At 39.3% G+C, this 23,577-nt stretch overlaps 1 protein-coding gene across 3 annotated transcripts in view; it reads left to right on the forward strand.

Moving 5' to 3' along the window:
* Positions 1-21,305, forward strand: part of slit1b (slit homolog 1b (Drosophila)) — a 101,773-nt gene extending 80,468 nt beyond the window's left edge. For all 3 annotated transcript variants that reach the window (XM_036136738.1, XM_036136739.1, XM_036136740.1), the window contains exons 34-38: positions 10,069-10,223; positions 10,324-10,535; positions 10,654-10,778; positions 10,946-11,154; positions 16,789-21,305. In XM_036136738.1, the coding sequence (XP_035992631.1) occupies positions 10,069-10,223; positions 10,324-10,535; positions 10,654-10,778; positions 10,946-11,154; positions 16,789-17,051 (964 nt within the window). In that variant the 3' untranslated portion in view covers positions 17,052-21,305. The remainder of the gene's footprint in view (positions 1-10,068; positions 10,224-10,323; positions 10,536-10,653; positions 10,779-10,945; positions 11,155-16,788) is intronic.
* The last annotated feature ends 2,272 nt before the right edge of the window (positions 21,306-23,577 follow it).

Raw genomic sequence — 23,577 nt, forward strand, 5'->3', positions numbered from 1 at the left:
TTACAATGATTTATGTTTGTAATTAAAGCTCATAACTTTAATTCATTAAGATGAGATGAACTGATTATAAATTTGATTTCATGCAGGGCTGCACAGTGTCTGCCTTCTGAATGGATCAATCAGCAAATGCTTTACATTGAAACAACTATTGAATATGAAATCAAGAATGTCCAGTTTACTGAATCAGTTTTTCAGGTTTACTACATCATTTTGCTTCTGAAGCAATCACAGAATATAGTTTCAGAAATGTATCAGTAAAAGGAACATTCAATAAGAATGATAAATCTGTTTCATTACTAGGGGTGTGCAAAATAATCGTCATGACGATGCATCGCGATTCTAATATTCGCGATCCAATTAATCGATTCTTGACACCAAGTATCGATTATTAATTAAAAAAACTAATAAATAAAATGGATGAATGGTTGGCGAAAAAACAAGTGGAATACAACTTCCAGTCCAGTAGATGTCGCTGCGGATGTGTTGACGCCCGCTGCCTTGTGTCACAAGCATTTCTGGCCGTGAGATACTGCGACGAGTCATTCATAAACAAAACATGGAAGAGACTGAGAACATTCGCCCGGCTCCCTCACATTTCAAGTCAGATGTTTCGACACATTTTGACTTTTTCAAAACCAAATTGATATGACGCACGCAATTTGCAAACATTGTTACATCATAATGAAATACTGTGGGAACACAACAAACTTAAAAAGGTACACATGCAGAAGCGCCATCCAGAAAAACAAGAGCCGCGAGCGCCGCAAGCACTGATTTAACAAACATTCGATTGCAAGCTAGCCCCAACATCTACACGCGCAAACATTTGAATGTTTTAATTTCATTGGTTTAAAGGACCACTGAGGCCATGTAAACGGCACTGATTATCTTTATTTTGTTATTTTAAGTTTTATAAATCCTAAGCACTTTCTGTCCGTGTGTCCACTCCAGTAATACTAATACTGTATTTGTGTCCAGTAACAGTAATATTTATTTTCATGGTAATACCTCCAAAAGTCGTTTCAATAAATACAAATATGTATGAATTCAGTTGTTTTCAGTTATGTATCAATTGAAGACACTATCCAGATCATACACAGCCTGTCAGCCACTGGTAATGGCTGTATTTTTTTCAAACAGTGTTCAGTGAAAATATCACAATGCATTGCGATGCATCGCAATAATTCAAGTATCGTGATGCATCGTGATAGAATCGCATTGTGGCATGTGAATCGTGATTCTAATCGAATCGTGACTTCTTTGGCAATACCCACCCCTATTCATTACCATGCTAAAATAGTCATTGTTTTACATCGTAAAAATAATAATTAATAAAAAACTAGATTTGGATCATCTTCTTGAAAAACAGAAGATAATTTTCTGATTCCTGGCTTTCTACTAACATAATGTTTCATTGAGTGTACAATCCATACTAGAGTAGAAATGCGCTGATCAGAAAGTTGTAGTTGAGTTCCTAGCTTCATTCATTTCTTATATTGGTAACAGTAATGACATCAAGCCACGTGTGAGCATAGTTGCTGTAAAACATGATGTTACTAATTCAGAACAAAGTTTAAATGAGCATAGCGTTGACATTTTAAGTCATTTATAGCATCATGCATTATATTAGCATTTAGGTTGGTAAGCACAGCTGGTTTTTCTGCAGGAGTCTCTTTATGTACTCTGTGGAGAATGTAGACCCTTACTGTAATCTGATATTTTCAGAATGCTTGCCAACATTTTCAAACCTATGTAATGGAAAACATAGCTAAAATATCATAACTGGGTTAAACTTTAATTTCAATAACCCTGTTACTATGCAGTTATGAATTACGTTATGTCATAATATTATCATACTTGTGGACATTGTGAGGAATAGGTCTGTGCTTTGCCAGTCTAAAGATCATCTCCTAGGATTTGCAGGCAGCTGCAGATGTGAAGGAAGTCTGTTTTCACATTAGCTCTCTAAGAAGTTGGCTTTCCACAGTTTGTCAGTAAATATTTTAACACCTCTCTAATCTTGGGTAGAAAAGAATTATGCTCACTGTGTTTGTTATAGCAAACTGTGAGGGTGCAAAGCACTCTGACGCCTTGATGGAATTATTGCTCTCATTTTGTACGATTAATTAATAAACCTGACGGAGTGGTCTTCATCATAACTGCAGCAGCAGTTGTTTCTCTATGCACTTTACCACCACTATTAAGCACTCCTCTTGGGGTTTGAACTTGACTGAAGAATCTTTGGTTGGAGTAAACTCTGGTCATGAAAGGACTTTTACTGAAAAAGTAAAAACAAAGTTCCAACATTTTCTCTATTGTACAGTCAAATATTGTGTAGCTCTGTGGGCTGCTAAACATAGTCTGATTAATTAGTGGTGATGTCATCACCGCTATACTTAAATGAGTATTACAAATTGCTTTTAAAGGAAACCTATTCAGACTTTATAAGTAGCCAAATGGCTCTTACATTTCCAGCCCCTAATTGTGTATCCACGTGCAACAATTTTAATAGAACAGTTATCTAATATCATCAATATGAGAGCTGCATAACACACTACAAAATATTACTTACCTTTATATGTACGTACATCAAGCTAAACAATACAAAACTACAAATAGAAACTGTTAACATTCTCAAACTATTCACATTAGATGTTTCAGCAGGCACAGCTTGTTGAAGGTTGAGGTCTGTGGAGTACGTTAGTTTTATCCTGCATGCAGACTAGTCTCACTGTAACACAGTCTGCGGATGTCTATCTCACTTGACCCACACTGCAGAAGTTGTGGGAGACAGATTCCTCCATTGTCAGAACAACATCTCCTGGTTTCCTTTCCTTACAGTGCAGGTTTGCCTTTCCCATACGCCACAGTGGTGTGATGCAGCTGTAGTGCTAAAAATCCACTTGATACCTTTTTTTGGCATGGTGTTTCATATTTTTGTCCAGTCTAGGATTTCCAATACTCTACGCAGTAAATTTTTTGCTGCAACAATGGTTGTTTCATTGTCTGAGCATAAAATGCATATGAACCTGCACATGTGTTCATGCAGGAATCTGTATCCAGCCAAACACGCTGTTGCCAACTTTGCAACGTCTTTGCCAAGTTACTTTTTTTTTTTTTTCCCAAAATAGCAACTGGCGACAAATCTAGCAACTTTTTTTCTGTGTTATTAAAGACTTTGGCAAATACAAATGAAAGCACCAATCGTTTGGCAGTTACTGTCCCTATTCAGAAATGCTTATTCCGGTGCCTCTTTTTAGGCTTCCTCCTACTGAGCCGCCATCAGTTCATTGCAGCATACGTAAAACGCCCACTTTTTTGCCACACATCCTTCTTTTTCTACTCAAACACTTTCCGTTTCAACTGAAATAATTCAATAGTGTGTGTGAGAGCATTGCAGTATTGTGTTTGAGAGTATTTCAATGGTGTGTGTGAGAGCAGAGTCAGGATAATGTCCCTTATGGCCCCTCATACACTTTAGTCAGTCTCACAGACAGTTGCCACATCCCGCAGCAAACCCTGCCTGTAGTCAGAGCAGAGAGAGCAGAGGCAACTCACTCCACTCTGTGTCCACATTGCAAATGAATCATGCATGTGCAAAACAGCCGCTGTATTCTTACAATTTGATTTATGTATGCAGGTTTAGGTAAAGCATTAAAGTTATGAAATTATTTCATAAAGTTCATTTGTAGTACTAAACATATTTAGAATAGTTTTGTACTTGATTTTTGTCTTGTCAACGTTGGTATTCCTGTCTTCTAGAGCCTGGATCCCATGACCAAATATGCAAATTAGGCAACAATCTCATGTAACAACTCTTAAAACAGCCTATAGCTAATTTTCTTGCTCAGGAGTTGGTGACAGTGTGTGAGCAATCTCAATGTGCACACTGGTAAAGGGTAGCTGATCAGACAAAAGATCGGCGAGTCGCCAATCTTTTGTCTTCCAACCATAACATTGAGCCATCTGCACACAATCCACATTGAGATAATCCTCCTCAGACCTGAATTAACTTAAAGGATCCAATATCTTTCTCACAGCACTGCCAACATATAGTTGCGACCACAATGTCCACCTTCTTGACGGATGTGCTGCAGGATGAAGTTAAGAGAGAATAGCTGGATGTTTAGTGTTTAGCGTCTTGTGAAACTGTAGCTTTATTAAGGGGGCCTCCAACTCTCATCATCTTACAATATCAAGTTTATAGATCTATGACCGTATTCACAAGGAATACTAAGACTAAAAGCAGCTCCTACTGATGTCATTTCAGGAAAAATCTTCTCAAATGCTAAGGTTTTCCTATTATCTTACCGTATAATCCTTAGAATTTGTGGTAAGATAAAAGTTTTTCACAAAAGATTCTTAGTTCTTAATAGAGCTCCTAAAGGGAAAAAAATAAACACAATTTTATGGAGGATAAGTAATAAAAATATTCAATATTCATGAATAAAAAGTGGAGAAATTTACAAAAATACAGTACAGATGATTTTTACAATTATTTACCAACTGTGAAACGCTTTAAATTAACATTTTAGAAGAATTGAAAAAAGTTGCCAAAAATATATACATAAATACAGACTCCAGACAAGAGAGTATAGAAATAATTTGCTGTATTATACATGAGAATATCAGTATCCATAGCCTAGATGGTCATCTAGAAATTTGCTTGTGTTCTATTTCCTCTCTGGCTTTTGATTGGTGCACAAAGCACTTCTCGCTTTCCAGGCTGGTCAAGTCACGTCAAGTTTATTTGTATATCACATTTCAGCAGCACAGCGGTGTTTTTTTGTTTGTTTCTTGTGTCAACCTATCACACCTCCTCTAAGATATGGATTTCTGTCCTCTCCTTACTTAGTCGCTCTCAGCAGCATCCGAATCTCTCTTAAACTAATACTCCTTGGCGAGAATTTTGGTGCTAAAATAGGAGCTCTCAGAGGACTCTGCCTTTCTTTGTGAATACAGGCACTGGCTCTTTGTCTTGATTTGAGCATGTTTAGTCAGGGCACAGATTTCCTCTGCGTAGTCTTGTTGCTGACTTATCTGTAGCAGTGCTTTAAGTGGAAAAAAATAAGTGCCGGTACTTCTCTTAATGTCAAATCCACGTAAGGCGAATTCAAAATGTCATGAAGCCACTTTTATTAACTTCAAGCATCATGGTGTTAACATGGAAATAATAAAGATCTAAAATAAAAGATTATTAAAAACATAAAAAAGTGATAAGTCCCTAGACTTAAGAGTTCAATTAGCTTAATGCTGTTACAGTTTCCTTCTGTAAATGTCAGGATGCAGTTGAACTGAACCAGGTGCAGATAGGCAGGCAGAAGCAGCAAGGAGAGTTGAAGAATTTCATGAAAAATAGAAAGCAAACATGACAGCAATGTTACAAAAATCAGCATTAATACAAGTAAGCTTGACTCTGGCCAAAATAGAATTCACCCGTGAGGAGTGAATAGAACCGATCAGTATAAATATGCCTTGGCTTAGGTGAAAGCAAAGAGAGTGTGACTGGGATAAACAGGTGAACTGACTGACACTAACTAGGGTGGCAGGCTGAGAAAAGAAACAAAAACATGACTAGAACATGACAGAATCAAACCGACAACACAAACACAAGACTCCAAATAAAAATGAACTAGAAAGCTAAAAGTAAAGAAATGCGTAAACATAGAAGAAACATCTGACAAATGAGAACATAAAGATGTGGATTTTTATGGGAAAATCATCATAATTATAGTAATCAAAATAACAACATATTTAAAATGAAAATGTGTGTTATTAGACATAAGCAGCACTAAACAGGCATATTTACTCGAAAATAAAATTGCCCTCCCTTCAGTCTCTTCCAAGGTCAATTACACTCATTTCATGATTTTACTTACTTTTAGTTCCTTTTTGCATTTTGCATTTAATAAATGAATATATTAAGAGCATAACTGATAGGATTTGTAAGAGACCATAATACAGTTGAAAACAGTGTAACATAATGCTTATGAAAGACAGAATGGCTGTAAAGCAGAGTTTGTAAGGAGATATCATGTTCTAAGTGAAGGGAGACGTTTTCTCTCCAACAGTCTCTTAAACATAGCACCTTAGCAAAACACATTGAAATAAGACTTGCTTAATGTGTAAAGAAGTCTCCAAATACATGTGGGTGGCTTACCAAACAGCATTATCACTGGCTGTGCTGGACAGTCATGGAGCTTAACCTTAACAGCAGATAATAGCAAGCAGATCCAATATTTTTGTCTTCATTTGAGCATATTTAACTCCAGTCGGGAGCTGCAGGTTGATGAGATTGTTCTTATTCTATAAAAATTTGGATTGAATCTCTGGACTTATAACATGCCCTAAGCAACCTCTATATGGTTGTAGCGTAATGGTGCAGGTCAGTTTGTATTGGTGGATCTACAACACTGGGCTACTCTTCTAGCCCAGAGAACAAATCCTGTATTAGTGGATGAGGTGCTGATGAAACTCACAGTCTTTGTGGTTTGATTCAAATGGCAGATGCTGCCAAAGGACACTTGAGGTAAAGAGGCCACTCGACCAGGCGCTGAGTGCCTAAATGTTCAGAAGGTTTATTGTTAAGGGGGAAGAGACACGTCCAGATGGCACATTTTCACACTCATAAACTAAACTTTTCTCAGAATACTGAATAAATTCTCTAAAGGCAACTTGAAAGATAAAACCTGCTTTGTTAAACCCTTTTTGTTATCGCTTCAGGACATTAGCACTTGTGTTTCCTTGCCCTTTTGAAAGGGTTTTTTTCATTTAGGATTACCCAGTTGCAGAAAAACATGCCCACTGAATGATGCTGGTATCACAATGTTTGTTTCCGTTATCTACCTAGAGATGTTGCCTTTTATTCAGGGATGCTTTAGTTTGGTCATTGTTTGATGAAGATCTGATTAATTCAATTTTGCACAACCTGAACTTGGTTCTAAACCTCTTGTTCAAAGGACAAAGACTTTTCACCTTTCATCAATTTCAGAATTCAAATAGCCTTTGTTCCCAATATTGTTTTACTTTCGAGAATTTCCACTCTGCTTCAGGCCAGCTTTAATTCTGGCTGTACTAGATTTGTACTGTAAAGAGCAAACAGTGGTACCCATTTTATTTTTCAGTATAAACAGAGCCTGTCTGGTTACACTGACAAGGGCAAAGGGGCTCAGGAAGTGTAACGATGCAGCCTTTCTTTCTGGAACCTTTTCATCAATGAGATTTTTTGTTTTCATTAATTCTGTTCTATTTTGGTTTTTAATGCTACACCTCTGCAAAGCATCTTTGAGTATTCCAAAAAGGTTAAAAAATAAAACAACTGGACTTCTATTGTGAAGCTGAAGACATTTCACTTCCCATCCAGGAAGCTTTCACAATTCAAAATGTCTGGAGTAGTGTGGAGTTTTAAAGCTTTATAGACCTGCTGGTGAGGCTTCATTGGAGCTTAGATTCACATGTAGACTCACCTGGAACCGATCGCCCCAACAATGGAGAGTCACTAGAGTCACTAGGTTTATCGTTTGCCTGACTCAAAGGAGAAATGTTGTGGTCACATGCATGAAGGTGTGAATTGGGGTGATACATGGCAGGAATCAAACATATAGCTGTGTTGTAAGTTTTTCAAAGGTGAAACCTGAGCCCTCCTCCTCTATTTAAGTTTTTTTTTTCTCGCTTTACATAAATGGCTGCCTTCACCCCTCTCTCAAACCATCTGTCTTCTCTGTCCAAAATGTGAACAATTTGGTCCTCAACACAGTGTTCTTTGTCCTTGAGGCGCAGGTGGACAGCTGAGTCTTGTCCTGAGGAGGTAGCTCTCCTGTGTTGAGCCATGCATCTGTGCAGAGGTTGTTTGGTTTCTCCAATATAGAGATCAGAACATTCCTCACTGCACTGAACCACATTAGGCTTGGGGGTTTTGTCCTTAGGATGGACCAGCCTCTGTCTGAGGGTCCTGTTGGGTTTGAAATGAACTAGGATCTTGTGTTTAGAGAAAATCCTCCTGAGTTATTTAGAGACTCCAGCAACATATGTTTTTGTGCTTGTTCTTCTCCATGTTATGTTCTGCAACGTGTCTTTTGGATTTCCTTGCTGATTTGACAAAAGCCCAGTTAGGGTATCCGCAGGTTTGGAGAGTATCGTTGACGTGTTTCTGTTCCTTGTTCTTCATGTCTGTCCTAGTGGGGACATGTTCAGCTCGATGGTGTAAGGTTCTGACGACAGAAAGGTTGTGTTCCAGTGGGTGGTGAGAATCATCAAAAAGAAGATATTGGTCTATAGGAGTAGGTCTTCTGTAGACTTCAATGTTGGGACTTCCATCTGCTCACCAAGCAGTTTAGAAAAGGTAGCTTGTTGTCGTTGGCATCCCTCCTGGTAAACGTGATGTTGTTGTCCACTGAGTTGATGTGTCTGGTGAAAGTTTCTATTTCTCTTGCCTGGATTCTGAGCCACGTGTCGTCCACAAATCTGAACCAGTGGCCTGGTGGTGTTCCTCTGGAAGAGTCCAAGGCTCTCTTTTCCATTTTTTCCATGTAAAGATTGGCCACAATCGGTGACACTGAACTTTAAGTAGGTTGTGGAAAGACAAAGGTCCAGTAGGATACAGATTTAGCACGGAGTGAAATTAGTCCTGTTGTTCAGGTTACCATCATGTTGAAGACATTTCCTGAATCTATGCGCTAACGTTGCCTCACCAGCAGGTCTATAATGCTTGGAACTCCACACTACTCCAGACATTTTGAACTGAGAAAGCTTCCTGGATGGGAAGCGAAATAGAAACAGAATAGAAGTCCAGTTGTTTTTTTTGGAATGATCATGACCTGGATGACTGAGAATCTTCACCAGCATCTTTGAGTATCTAGACAAGTGCTATAAAAATCAAAGGTTTTATTATTATTATATTACACAATTAAACACAATTGTTTAATTATCAAATTTGCTAGGCCTATGTACATCCTCTAAAACAGGGGTGTCAAACTCATTTTGGTTTAGGGGCCGCATTCAGCTTAATCTGATCTCAAGAGGGCCACACGAGTAAACTCATTGAAAAAATAAATAGAACTAATAAAAGTGGACCTGTTGTTGATTTTTATATTAAATGACTTTCACTTTTACACAATATATTATGAATAACCTCAGCAGTTTTAAGAAAAGTATGTGCAATTTCGACAATACCTTTACTCAGTTAAACATTTACTTGTGCATTATGCATAAGAACTGATCACAGTGATTGTACAATGTTGAAAAACATTTATTCACATTTTTTGGAACTTAAAAACACTGTCCTGCATGACAAAATACATCAAACACATAAAAATTAAGAAATGATTTAAAATCAATTTTCCACATGGAAGCTCAGTGCTACCATCTGCTGATTAAAACACATCGCCCCTCGTGGACAATATAGGAACTGCAGATTTTCAATTAAACGAAGTACATGTTTTTTACAATAATTGTTTTATCATTCGCTTCCTTTTATCTCCTCTTTCTTTCACCTTTTCTTTTTTCTTCTTGTTGTTCCTTTCCTCTCCTACTTTCCCATTGTAGTGTCCATATCATTTGAGATAATCCCCACATGAATCATAATAAAACTATTCACATTCATAAATCAAGCGGAGCACTATGGCAAAAACAGTACTGCTCCACTTGTGAAAGTCAAATCTGATGAGCTCTTTTTGGCATTAAGACAACAATTCTAATTGCCACATTGCCAGACAGGACACTGGTGATTTTATTTTATTTATTTTATTTTTTTTTTGTGGTTGAACAATGATAATACGGCCCGCGGGCGGGTTCTGGCTCTAAAATATCTGTAGCTTGATGTCTTCTCCATCTTTGATGAATAAATAAAGCTTTTTTGCCATCTTCAATTTTTGGGATTTCCATCTCAAGGGGGCTGCAGGATGACCTAGACTTAGAAAAATGACATCAATCAATCAATCAATCAATCAATCAATCAAAAGGGCCATAAAAAGAATCTGAAATCTTACTGTAAACAACATAAGTCTTATTCATTTGGATGATATAATTTCTATGATTCTCACTGAAAAAAATGTTTACTCCTCTCTGTAGTGCTGAGACAGTAAATGATGGGCTTTTCCATACGGTTGAGCTGGTGACCTTTAATCAAATGGTGAACTTGTCTGTGGATGGAGGAGAGCCAACAACTCTGGACAGTCAGGGCCGCGGCCAACTGGTGACTGGAGAGACACCTCTGTATGTAGGAGGTAGGAGTGGGAGGGCGGTTTCATACCCTAGCTCAGACAAACGCTTATGTTAAAGCCATTACAGGTTCACAAGTATAGCTTCTTTGGTGTTTCTCCCCAGGTATGCCAGAGGAGATCATACCAACTTCTCGAGGACTCTCCTCCCAGACCCTCAACACGTCCAGTTTCCATGGATGCATCAGGAAGCTCTACATAAACCATGAGCTGCAAGATTTTACCCGCAGCCAAATGAAGCCGGGGGTGGTACCTGGCTGTCAACCCTGCCGCAGACTTTACTGCCTGCATGGCATATGCCAACCCAACAGTGCACAGGTAGCAACTTACACTAAAGTGGTGGAATTCCTCATAAACAGTAGCACCATAATAAACTACATGTTAGATTAAAGCTTTTTTCAAATAATGGATGAAGTGAATTAGCCTTGTCTCACAGGGCCCCCAGTGTCACTGCCACCCAGGTTGGACAGGACAACACTGTGACCAGCCAATCACTGTGGGCCTTAGTAGAATGGATGTTGTCACCATGGCAAATGGTATCAACCCATGTGAGGGCAACAAGTAAGTGTGGGTTATTTTGGCATTAAGATAATATTTCAGATCAGTAACTTACTACATTTATCCTTTTTCAGATTTCAACATAATCATGTAAATCAATGCAGTTTTAAAAAGTTTCCAGTTCATGATATGAATCTACCACTGATCCACTTATCTTCATTCGCTTCCAGGTGTGTGAAGGGTGAGTGCATGGTTTTGGATGCTCAAACCTATCGCTGTGAATGCGAAAAGGGATATAGAGGAGCACTGTGTAACCTCCAGGAGGAGCCAGTAGGTCTATGCCAGAGGCTGCAGTGTCAACATGGTCAGTGTAAAAAGACAGAGGATGGAGAGAGCTGCATCTGCGAGCAGGGCTATACCGGAGACAGCTGCAATATAGGTGAGACCAAGTTCTGGGTCATTACCAAGATGCAATTGCAAACACAGTTTGAGGTGCGGGTGGGGTGTGTGTGTGTTCTTCAAAACAAAAAAAAACAGTTCACAATAATTTGTTTCTGAATGCTTTCTAATTATTGCACATACAGGGCAAGTATTCATAACCCAAATCACAATTTTTCTACCTGTTTGCACCATTCAGAGAAATGTTTTGCCAATTCTTCCTTACAAAATCGCTCAAGCTAAATCAGATTGTATTTAGCCCCAGCCATCTTCCATTATCTAAGAATAGTCCCTGCTGAAGAGAAGCATCCCCTCAGAATGATGCTGCCCCTGCATGTTTAACCATGGAGGTGGGGTATTGCAGCTGATCTGAAATGCAGAAATGTATTTATACTGTAATTAAGGCAATTCATGATGCAGAATTTTATTTATAGTTATAAGGGTAAAGGAGACTGAATACAAATGCAGGTGACACTTATTATAGAAAAAATTTTTAAGTCCCCATTTTTCTTTACTTACAATTATGTACTACCTCTATGTATTTATTTGTGTTTATAACATAATTTTGAGGTTAGCACACTGAAGTTGGTAGCTGTAACAGAATATAATGTGAAGGGGTGTGAACAATTTAGCAAGGTAGACTGTAGATAGTCATACTCCAAAAGCACCTCCTCTCAGAAAATCTTCTACGACGGACATGAAAATATCTGCTGTGGAAAAGCCACTCCAACAAAACAAATAGTCCATCTAGGGCCATTGAGGGCGACTGTGGCTTAGTGGGTTGAGTAGTCGTCTGGCAATCTGAGGGTTGTGGGTTTGATTCCAGCTTCCCCCTGCCGATGTGCCCCTGGGCAAGGCACTTAACCCTAAGTTGCCTACCGCATCAGTGAGAGCGACTGGGTGAATGTGGCTGTAGTGTACAGCGCTTTGGGTGGTCAGCATGACTGGAAAAGTGCTGTATAAGTTCAGTCCATTTACCATCTAAGATTTAAAGATCTTTGATCTTCTTTGAAGTGTAACTCACCCCCACATAAAAGCATAAACTTGTTCTTAGACAAATTAGAAAAATGTGTTTAGTGACACTGGTGGTCCTCCCAAGCATGTGTCAACCCTTGGTCACCGGAGGTTGAGGGAGGGAGGGAGTCTTTGTGGAGCCCCTCAACATGTATAATCTACAGATTGGTCAAAAATGTCCTATATAAGGAAACCAGTTGATTGCATCAACCCGACAAGCAGCATTCACTCCTGGGGAACCGTAGAGCCACAGGGAGAGTCGTCTGCATTGTCCATGGCTTTGCAGTAATCCCTCATACTGTGCAAGCATGTGGCGACAGTGGAAAGAAAAACTCCCCATTAACGGGAAGGAAAACCTCCAGCAGAACCAGGCTCAGTATGAACGGTCATCTGCCTCAACTGACTGGGGGTTACAGAAGACAGAGCAGAGACACAACAAGAGAGACAAAAAAGCACAGAAGCACACATTGATCCAGTAATCTGTTCTACATTAAATGGTAATAGCTTGAAGCTCGAGCTTTGTCAAAAAGGAAAGTTTTAAGATTAGTCTTAAAAGTAGACACGGACCAAAACTGGGAGTTGGTTCCACAGGAGAGGAGCCTGATAGCTAAAGGATCTGCCTCCCATTCTACTTTTAGAGACTCTAGGAACCACCAGCAGACCTGCAGTCTGAGAGCGAAGTGCTCTGTTAGGAACATACGGGGTAATCAGATCTCTGATATATGATGAAGCTTGATTATACTGACCCAGAGGTTGCTTTAAAAAAATATTTTAAAAGAAAGAAGGTGTACATTTAAGGCAGGCAAGTAGGAATGACTGATCAGGGCAGGAACAGACAGAAGCAGGCTGACCAGGTGATGTAGTCAGAACCAGACTTGAACAGTAGCTGGATGCTAGTGCAGACTTGACCAGAAGCTGCAGATGATTTCCCAGTGAGGCAGAGTGAAACACAAAGACTCCAGGAGAGACCTTAACCAGGTGGTGCACACTAACACTATTAAACAAACTAGAGAGAGCAGCGCGAGAGCAGGTCCAAGGGACAACAGGCAGAGTGACGAGAAAACACTGGGGAACAATACTTCCTAGCAGCGGGACAAGGCGAGACATTCTGGAGGGGTTGGGATGGAGCATGTAAATATTGGACAGGTGAGACTAATTGCTTCCAGCAGCAGGTGGAGCTGAGTGGTGACTGGGAGGTTACTGAACAGACTGGATAGTGACTGGTGGCTGATGGCTGACAGGAGTGGAGCATGGAGGGGAATAATCATTCCAGAAAAGTCCAAAACAGAAACTTAAATCATGACATATTTCCCGCTTGGTAATCCAGGACGGGATCACCAACAGCTTTGTGAATGCAAGAGTAATTTACCTGTAGAGTCACTCTGCTCTCCTTGGTCTGACTGAAGGCGGGTTTCAGGACCAGGCAGCAGCTGTCTGCCTTTAAGACAGTGCTGAGGGAATGGGAAGGGGCTCACAGCAACATTGCTGCTGTCTCAAGACAGTAAGTGCAAAACAATTGCTTTTACGTAAATTCTGCAATAACATAAGTCATTAGAGTTGTTGCTGGACGCTTCTTTAAGAAAAAAATGGCGCTAGACGGTCTGAAAAGTGCAACAGTGTTCGCTCGAAAAGTGCTAAAGACACAGCTGCTTTTATAGCACACAGAGGCAGTGCTACTGACCAGGTGACATAGGCAGGGCACAAAAACCTCTGACCCAATAGCATTACAGATTCAAATTAAATGCAAGACAACTGTTTAACCATAGGAGGGCGCCACACTGACGATTTTAGACACAAAAGCAGGATTGTAACAAATATGCACTGATTAGTCTAAATAATGACCAGAATATGAAGACAGTACAATAAGACAACCATGTTACCAGTTTATTGGCAAAAAAAAAAGAGTTGATTTTGGGGGTGAGTTACCCTTTAGAGCAGTGGTCCCCAATCCTGGTCCTCGAGGGCCGGTGTCCTGCAACTTTTATTTGTTACTCTGCTTCAACACACCTGAGTCAAATAATGAGGTCATTAGGAGGACTCTGGAGAACTTGACAGCACACCGGGGAAGTAAGTCAGGTGTGTTGGATCAGGGACACATGTAAAACCTGCAGGGACACCGGCCCTCGAGGACCAGGATTGGGGACCACTGCTTTAGAGTATTCTTTACGTAAATGTCAGCTTTGGATTGTGGAGTAGGACCCCAAATGCAGGCCGGCAGACAGTAGCAGCACTGTGAGTTGAAAAGATTTAAGGAAATAAAGACAAAAACTTAACAGGGCAGAGATGAGGAGAATGAGTCAGAGAGCATGGGTAAAAACAGACAGACCTGGGCAGGCAAGGCTTTAACAGAAACAAAACATTCCAGCAACGAGACAACGACAAACAGGAGCCTAATTACTGGAGAAAACTGCTGCATGACATGAATGATATTGAGCTGACATTGGTGAACTGAATGAGCTGGATTGCAGAATGTTAGAGAAAGAGAGAACAATAAACATCAATGAAGCTGAGTAGAACTACAAGTAAATCCAAACAAACAAACAAAAAAAAAACAGAAACCTAACAGACAAAATCCTTATTGCCATACTGATTTTCAAATCTAGGGTGTTTCTTTTCTATTTTTCCCAATAATTTTCCTCAAATCGATCGAAATTCCACGGCCCGTGCATCACTTTCCATGTGCGTCTGTTTATCTTAACCTCAAAGGGGAAGACAGTCAAAAACCATGCATTCCTCAGTTCTTCCATACGAATACCTGATTAATATAACAACTAAAATATTTATTTTCTTCAACACTAGTCATAATTGATTTTGATATCTGAAATATACCTTTCAGATAGTAAGTAATGTTCGTTGGTGCCTGTAAAAGTCTCAAATATCTTGGCAACCTGCCTTTCTTCCTTCCTACTTCTTGATTGAATGAAAATATATTTCAATTCTGAAGCTTTTTTTTTGAGCTTAACTTTATTCAATTTTAATTTGATTACCAGTGGCGTCTCTGACTTGATAAATTAAGTGGGGCACAAAAACTCAACACCTATAAGCAGCAAAAAAAAAATTGTGATGCATACAACCTGACTTGGGTCAATTTTAAATTAAACAGATAAATTAGCATAACCCAACACACTAGAAAATCAATTTTATATAAGCTAAATATAATTACATTTTTATACTTGAAATTACAAATAAAGGTTTACAAATATTATTAATTTATTGAACAGAAAAGATTCACATCAATCCTTCACTGAGCTAGCAAGGCTAACCAACACTAGAATAATATTTGCTTTTAGTTGCATGTCCTTGCACTGAAATGGGCTATACAAATAAATTTGCCTTGCCTAAATGGTTGCACACTATCCGGCAGAGGTTGAAAACGTGTTGCATTGAGCGTCAATGCTCATAATAATCCAGTTTAAACAGATGTGATCATCCTCATATGTTTTTGAGGCAAACATTCTCAGTATATTGAAGTAATGGGGACACCACATGAAATAAACAAATGCGTCCTTTTTCAGTTGTAACACAACAGAAAAAAGAACGCATTTATCCCGTTGAATTCGACGCAAGCGATACTAATTCTGTCTGGGATAATTCTTGGTCATTTAAGCATTAACAACTCCATGTTCCCCCATCAGAACAGACAGCTAGATGCTCAGTGCTCCTGACTGCGTGAGACTTTCTGTGTAGCCATCCTCAGCAACTTTATACCAAGGCAGGTAAAAATATGTAGTGACTCTGAGCGCTCTCTCTCCTGGCGGGAGAGAGAGTTTACCTGGGTGTGAACACAGGTGACTCTGAGCTGAAACTAAAGGAGTGATGACTAGCCTAGGAGAAACATTAAAGGCAGCTGTACACCTGGTTGTACTGGGCACCACACTGACTCTTCACGGACATTTTAAACTTTATAGTCAAGTGCACTTATGGGCTATCTGTTGTGACAAATGCCTACATTTCCCACAGTAGACACCCACCTGTCACGCTGACGTGGCTATATACCCTTAAGTTCTATTTGGCATATGAATATACAGTGTCTTGGGTAAATGATGATCCATCAATCGGTTTCCTACTCCTCTGACATCTAAGACTACATCATTTTACTCTACACAATGCAGATGCTCTGTCTACCCTGAGGAACATTCACTTACTTCTGCCAATGGAATGCTTGGAGGCCTTCAACTCATACTTCATGAATAATCCAGCTATTCATTCAGCCACCTTGAATCCCTGGAAGAGCACTGAACATTGATCTCCAGAGGGGTTTTTAAGACTCACCTACTGTGACACTGTTGAACACTGAATTCTTCTCCTTTGATCCCAGTAAACACACACTATACACGGCGGGGGCCCACGAGACAACTTTCTTTACAGAACTTGATTTTTCAAAGAACATGTTTCACTTCCCAATATTTACAGCCATTTAAGACTGCAAAATGATCAGGAAATGGCGTGACAATTGCTGATTCTTCTGTTCATGTATTTATTTAAAATATGCCAAACATTTAGTATTTTCAGTGACCACTCTGTTTATAATTTTTTGCGTCTCTTAAGGAAAAAAATAATTCTGTGTTTTAAAAGACATTTTGTGCTTTTCTTAACGATAATGATGTGCTTCCACCTGCAGAGACCCCATGTAGAGGTGAGCCAGTCAGAGACTACCACCGGCTGCAGCGTGGCTCTGCTTTCTGCCAGACATCAAAACCTTTCTCCTGGGTTGAGTGTAAGGGGAACTGCCAAGCTGAAACCGAGCGGGGGGTCGCTGCCACCTCCTGCTGCTCCCCTCTGAGGGTCCGGCGGCGGCGGCTTACCTTCGAATGTGACGATGGGACCTCGTTTACGCAGGATGTGGAAAAGCCTGTGGAATGTGGCTGCAAGGAGTGTGTGTAGTACTGTGGAAGGGAAGGTGCACACACACCCACATGTAGATGCACACAGTTTGAAATCCAATATCAAAACCCAGCTCCAGAGGTACATTTTGTGTGTTTGTTTTTTTTCATGTATTTGCACACAGAGGCAATTTTGTAACATAAGACATTTCCTCATCAACAAGTCAACCTCATCCTCATGCTCCTCTTCCTCGCCTGCAGTAGCAGAACCTGTGTTCTAACTCCCTATGTCACACATTAGTAATACATGTATGTGTGAGAGATAAAGTCCTGCTCTCCATTCAGCAAACGCAGACTTGATTAGATTGGTTTGTATCACAGGTGTCAAGGAAACTTTGGTCGTTTACCAGTCTCTTCTGTATCCTCTGCACAATTTATCTGCAGCGTGGCTGTACCATCAAGTGTCCAGCTTGTTATCCTTCAAGATGTGAGTGAATGTGCTAATCAGCAGTGGAATTTGTGAGATTTTACACGTCTTAAAAAGGTGCAGATGACTTTGTGTAACGCTGAAATTTAATTCCTGACATCTGTCTAACATTATTTGATGAAATGAATAAACAGTCAAACGTGCTGTGAGCAAAATCGGACGTGTTACCTGGAGACGCTTCCAGCATCTGTCTTCTGCACCAAACATGTTCTTTCTTCACTCTTTCGTCTATGAAGCATTATGTGAAGCTATAGTGGTGTAAAAACGTTGTCACACTCACCCTGTTATTCTAAGCCAGTGTGTTCTGCACTGAGCCAGTTGGTCTGGCTGATTCAGGAAGGATGCCGATCGGAGTCCAGTTTCTGAATAGAAGTGTCAAGAGATCAACCTCCCAGGGGAGAAACATAAAACCAAGCTCAAATAAATGCACAGATTTCTTTAAATGGTCTACCTTACAGTATATATACTGTTTCTGTGTTCATAAATATTTTGTCCTTGCATGACAGAAATAAATTCTTAAATCACACAACTCAATAAATGATCCATACCATAACACCTTCAAGTTCATAGCCAAGATCGTATTGGTCATATTCTGACCTTGAGGCTTCTGAGTGTTGCTTCACAAGATGGTGACTACATCCACCTTAATTGTACAGTCACTGGTTTAGCATCAGGATTCTGCTGCTTGACTGTCCCCCTCCCCCCGTTACTTTCTAAAGTCCTAGGTTAGATCTTTTATAAGGGAAAGAGTTATACAAATACAGTTTTTCTCTCAAACACAGAGTATATTGCTCAATACCAGATTGTTTGTGTAACGGCATAAATAAGTGTTCATTCAATCACTCCTGACAATGGCTATTCTTTATCAGGGCCCATTAAAGGTTTGGGTTCTGAAGGTAGTGCTGACTGATTGAAGCTGATTTCACTTTAACAACCATAATATCAGAACGCGTTCCAACAATTTTTTTTTTCCAGCCCTACTGCTGTGAACATCAATTATTTATATTAGAAGCAAAAGCAAAGTCAGGGCTCCTGTATAAGAGAGCGGCTGCTATAAAACAGGGTGTTACTAGTACTTTTTAATCGAAAACTAAATTACTAAATTGTACTTTCATTACTATCTAATCTTACTGATTAGAACAGCTAGCAAGGTTACTAAAAAAGCAGTCTATATATGTTCCCAGCAGAATGGATCATTATCTTTACGCTGTTATTTCCAAAACACTGCCAACATTTCCAAATCCAACTTGTGCCATGACACAGGAAGGTTTAAAGGTCCAACAGATAAAATCAAGCAACTATCCCATAATAATCCCTTCAACCTTCCTGTTATCAACTGAAAGTCTTGCTCTTTCTCACTCTCTCACAGCACTTATATATGAGGCGTGAGTTTTGGTTCAGGGCCAGTTAAGCTAAAACTGGGCCCATTCTTTGTGCATCTCTAGTTTACCCACAGTAATATCAAACTAGAACATGATCCGAGATTTTCAAATAATCAAAAGTATTTTAGTGTGAATTAAACTGTGAAATATTTACCTAAACGTGAAACTTTTTCGTTCTGCTGCTGTTTATGCTCCTAGGGTTTTAGCTTTTAACTTGTACAAGGTGAGACAGTTTCTTTCTTCTTTTTGGGTCTGCTGACAATAAATCAGACTGATTGCAAATTAGTTATCATATTCTCAACAACCCCCAGTTCTGATGAAAACAAGTATTTCTAGGGTGTTTGTGTAGGTAGACCTGACCTCCCTATGGTAAAAGAGTTTGCTGGATGTCAGCAAAGTGTATAACCATCTGCAGCTGTCAGCTTATCAGTAGATCATTATATATTAATGAAACAACACCAGCTCTGACAGGCAGCTGCCATTTTGTTTCCCCTTGTCTCTTTTGACATGAGCCAGTGCTGAAGGTTAAAGATGACAGAGTTCACCGGGAAGCGGTCACAACGCTTCGCTCCCCACACTTTAGATGAGCTGAAGGGAAAAACCAGCACCTTTAGTGGCTTGTTGGGTTCTTCTGTTTAAATGGTTCTTGAGCTTCCAGCTTAGGAACAAACGATACATTTGTTTTCAAAAACAGAGCAAACCCTGTGAGGAAACCGGTTTTTGGTGATCTAAAAAAATTAGACCATGATGAATACTTTTCAAACATTCTGCAAAGATTATGTGACATATGTTCTGTGCAAATCCGTTGTTAAACAGACTTGTTAGATGACCAAAAAAATAAAAGCTGCAAGAACGTGGTTGCATAGGTTTATGACACTTTTTACATCACAAAAACCTGGCCTGTTAACAGTGATGTGTAGACCTCACACACCTCTGTGTAAGGCTCTGTAACATGATCGAAACACTGTTTAAACCAAAGAATGACTAAATGCCCTAAACTGAAATTGTTAAGATTTCTAGTCTTTTGATTTTTGTTTTCTGATCAATTGACAACAGAGCCTGAAGACGTCAGTGATCTATTGTTTATTGTGTGTGTTTTTCCATTCTTAAAGCTGGTAATATAGATGGATTGGAAAATAAACTAAAATGCCGTCAAATAATCACTTTATTTTGCACCCTCTCTATTATAACCTTCATTGGACTAATTGTTCTGTTATTTTGGTGTCAGCGGCTCTTTTAGAAGGGACTTAATACTCAACACTTTACTGTTACACATATTCTGTTAAAGAATATTTGCCTTTTTATTTTTTAATCACAACAGTACAGTAATATTTAATGACTGATACTATCTCTCACAAAACTTAGATAAATTCCCTTGCAGGTGATTTTTTATTGAAGGATAAAAAAAAAATTAAATGGTAGATGTGGTGAAGAATAAACTCTATGCAATTTTATCTTATGTTGCATTTTTATTCTAGTGATGGTCCCCATTCCTCTTCTATGTAATGTACCGCCAGTCAGATTAATACGCCAGTCAGATTAATACTCCAGTCAGATTAATACTCCAGGGAAACAGAATATCATTGTTTCCTAAAGAGATGTTCCTGAAAACTCTGATCAGCCAAAAAATATTATCTAGTATTATTTCAAACACGTAATTAGAAGGTGTCATCATGGCTACAGATAACTAACTTACTTGTGAGTCTATCTAAACAGTTTTTTATAACGCGTTTTCCTCCACTACTCAGATCAAAAGCTGGATTCTCTTCATGCTTCAGTGGAACATTTTGCTACTTCAGTGAAAGCGACGTTCATTTTTTTTACCAAGAATGCTAGAAATGTTTCCGTATCCAAAGGAGAAAAACAGCACAACAATCGTGAGTCCTGATGAATGTAGAAGAATATTCTCACAAGTGTGGAAAAACTTCAAAACCTTCCTGTCTGTGTGTGATTCAAACTACATGCAGCTCTTCTTTATGAGCGTCACTGTAAACCACTGTGTTGTCTTTTTCTCTCCAGTGTATGAGCAAAGCCTGTGAATAATCCTAGCAATGCCGCATTAAACTGTAGCTTTTATATATGTAATGTCAAGGTATGTGTATAGATGTCAAACTGAAAAGAAAGAAATAATTAATCTGAAGGTTTAACTTGTTTTTTTTAATCTACTTATCATGAACTGAAATCAAACTAATGTTTGTATATGTAAGGTATATGTAGTACTACTACATAAAGTAATGCCCTAACAGATTGTGTTGTTATATGCTTAGGATGGTTTTGTCATTTGGTTTTTATATGTTGAAGGAAATGTGAGTGGCATCTGTACCCTAACCCTGGGATTCTGACCCCACAGAGAGAGCAGGAGCTACGATGTTTGTGTGTGTAGTCTCCTCTGATTGGGAGGCCACAGTTACTGTTTCATATTTATTTAAATAAAGAGTTGCTTATCCTTTGTTGCTCATCATCTTCCTGTTTTATCTTGACACCTTGGGTTTCTAGATCCCCTGACCTTTGACCTCTCTGCATCCTAGCTATTCTGCAGCCAAGTTAAGGGCAAGCGCACCCCTTAGAAACATGATACATCAACTTCCCAGAGTTCTCAGGCCTTTTGAACAATGTTTACACCCATGCTTACTCAAGATAAGTCATGTTTCTGAAAACCATGAACTGTTTCAGATTTACAGCGTATATCAGTTTTAATAGAAACCTTGACTTTGAATATGGAGCCTCCAAAAACAAGATGATGGATGGATGGATGGATGGATGGATGGATGGATGGATAAACACTAGAAATATAAACCAAAATCATTTTTGACATATTTATTAGTTTTCCATGGATTCATTGCCAGACCTGAAAACTCATTCATTCAAATTTTGTACTTTTTCAGACTTTCTTAATCTGTGTAGGAACCTTGGAGTGAACAGGTAAAAGAGGGAAGGGTAAGGAGGGGTAGACCGAGGAGACTGGGAAACATGTGGGATGGAGATCAAAGACAGAAAGGAAGGATGGTTGGAGAGAGAAAGAGAGAGAAAGAGAGAGAGATAGAAGGGCGATGTCCTGCTGGGAGAATGAGGAAAGGGTGGGGGTGGCTCTCTGAGGCTAAAGCTGTTTAATGAAACAGTGATTTATGCATCCCTCCATAACCATAAAACATAAAATATACCCCCATCGGCTGTGACTTTCCTCCCCCACCACACACGCAGACTCAGAAACACCGTCCAGCTGGCTCTCCAGTGAAAGCTGCTGCATCTTTCCATCACCCCACCTCCACCTCTGCAAACCTTCCTGCACTGCCATCGTTACCCCTTCCCCCTCTCCTTTTCTCTGCCCTGTCTCTCAGAGCTTTAAAGGAGGAGAAATTCATGACAGCAGCACCAACCCAACCCAACCCCCCAATTCTAATAAAGCGTCCACATCTTCTCACTCTGACGATCTGCTGCACACAAAGAAGCAAAGAGCTTAATTCAAACACCTGCTTTTCTTCCAATCAGATGCCATTCTGCAGGAGAGTTTTGAAAAGTAAATCCAATTGTACTTTCATTTATGTACTGAAGGTAGTCTGACAAGTAAAGGAGAACCCGCACCAACTGTGCATATATTGAGGCATATGTGAACACAGTTCTATACTGCTGCTGCTTCAAGGAGCAAATGAGTCCAGGGAGCCTTAAGTAAAAAAAAAAAAAAAAAATTCAACCTGTCTTTATCACCTCTTAATGTATGCTCACACATACAGTGTTAATATAAAGCACACACCTCCCAAATTTAGCCTTCAGGATTCTGCTGGGGCTGAAATTTCTGCTTAGATGGGAAAAAAACTCTGTAACGTAAGTTTGAAACAAATCATCACCAGACAGAAAAAGTCCAAGTTGCTGTCTTCTCCACACAGTATTGACGAGAAGGACCCGATTTCACAGAAGATCTCGCTCACAAGACAAGATCATACCGGAAAGGAAAGAATCTAACATCTTTGTTTTCACAAATAGAACAAAGGTTTCACATACCACAATAATCAATAATGAGTGTAAAGGAAAACAGTTTAGGTTGACCTAGTACATATATGATATATGTGTTTGTTTTTTTCTCTTTTCTTAAAGTGATTCTAATGCATCATTCTCCTTTTTTGGGGGTTTTCAAAAATAGACTAAAGGACTCATAAATTTCCGTATTTAAAACAACTTCTGTTCAGCGTAAAAATATCCAGTTCAAATTTAATCTGTACAAATCTTTTAGATTTTGAAACAGAGGGACACACTGCAATCCATATTCCTTGGACACAGTGAATGTTCCTTTCATTTAGCCAGGAGGCCCTAAAATGCCAGCTTTGGTGTTATTATCAGCTGACGATTAGCCAGCTACGATATTGTCGCTGAGTTTACTTTGGTTCCAACTTGGAACTGATAAAATTACGAGTATGACAAACTGGAAACTTAGAGCTCACGGTGCAACCCCAAAGTCAATTACCCATGACTTTGTGGATAAAGAATGCAGAGAAAGCGCTCTGTCTGCTTGCCACTGTTTCTTTTTTCATCTAGACAACCAAAAGTATTCTCAAACTACCGATCTAAAATCAGTGAGTGCTTCTTCACTGTTTATGAGTGAGCTCAACTTCATATGTCGGGCCAATAATAAACTTGGCCTGAAACAGTAGAAGGTGTTACCGCACAAGACCGACATCCCTTTTATTAGAAATATTGGTCTAAAAAATATATTGGTCTAATAT

Source organism: Fundulus heteroclitus, chromosome 5 (assembly GCF_011125445.2).
Source record: "Fundulus heteroclitus isolate FHET01 chromosome 5, MU-UCD_Fhet_4.1, whole genome shotgun sequence".
Taxonomy (NCBI): Eukaryota; Metazoa; Chordata; class Actinopteri; order Cyprinodontiformes; family Fundulidae; genus Fundulus; species Fundulus heteroclitus.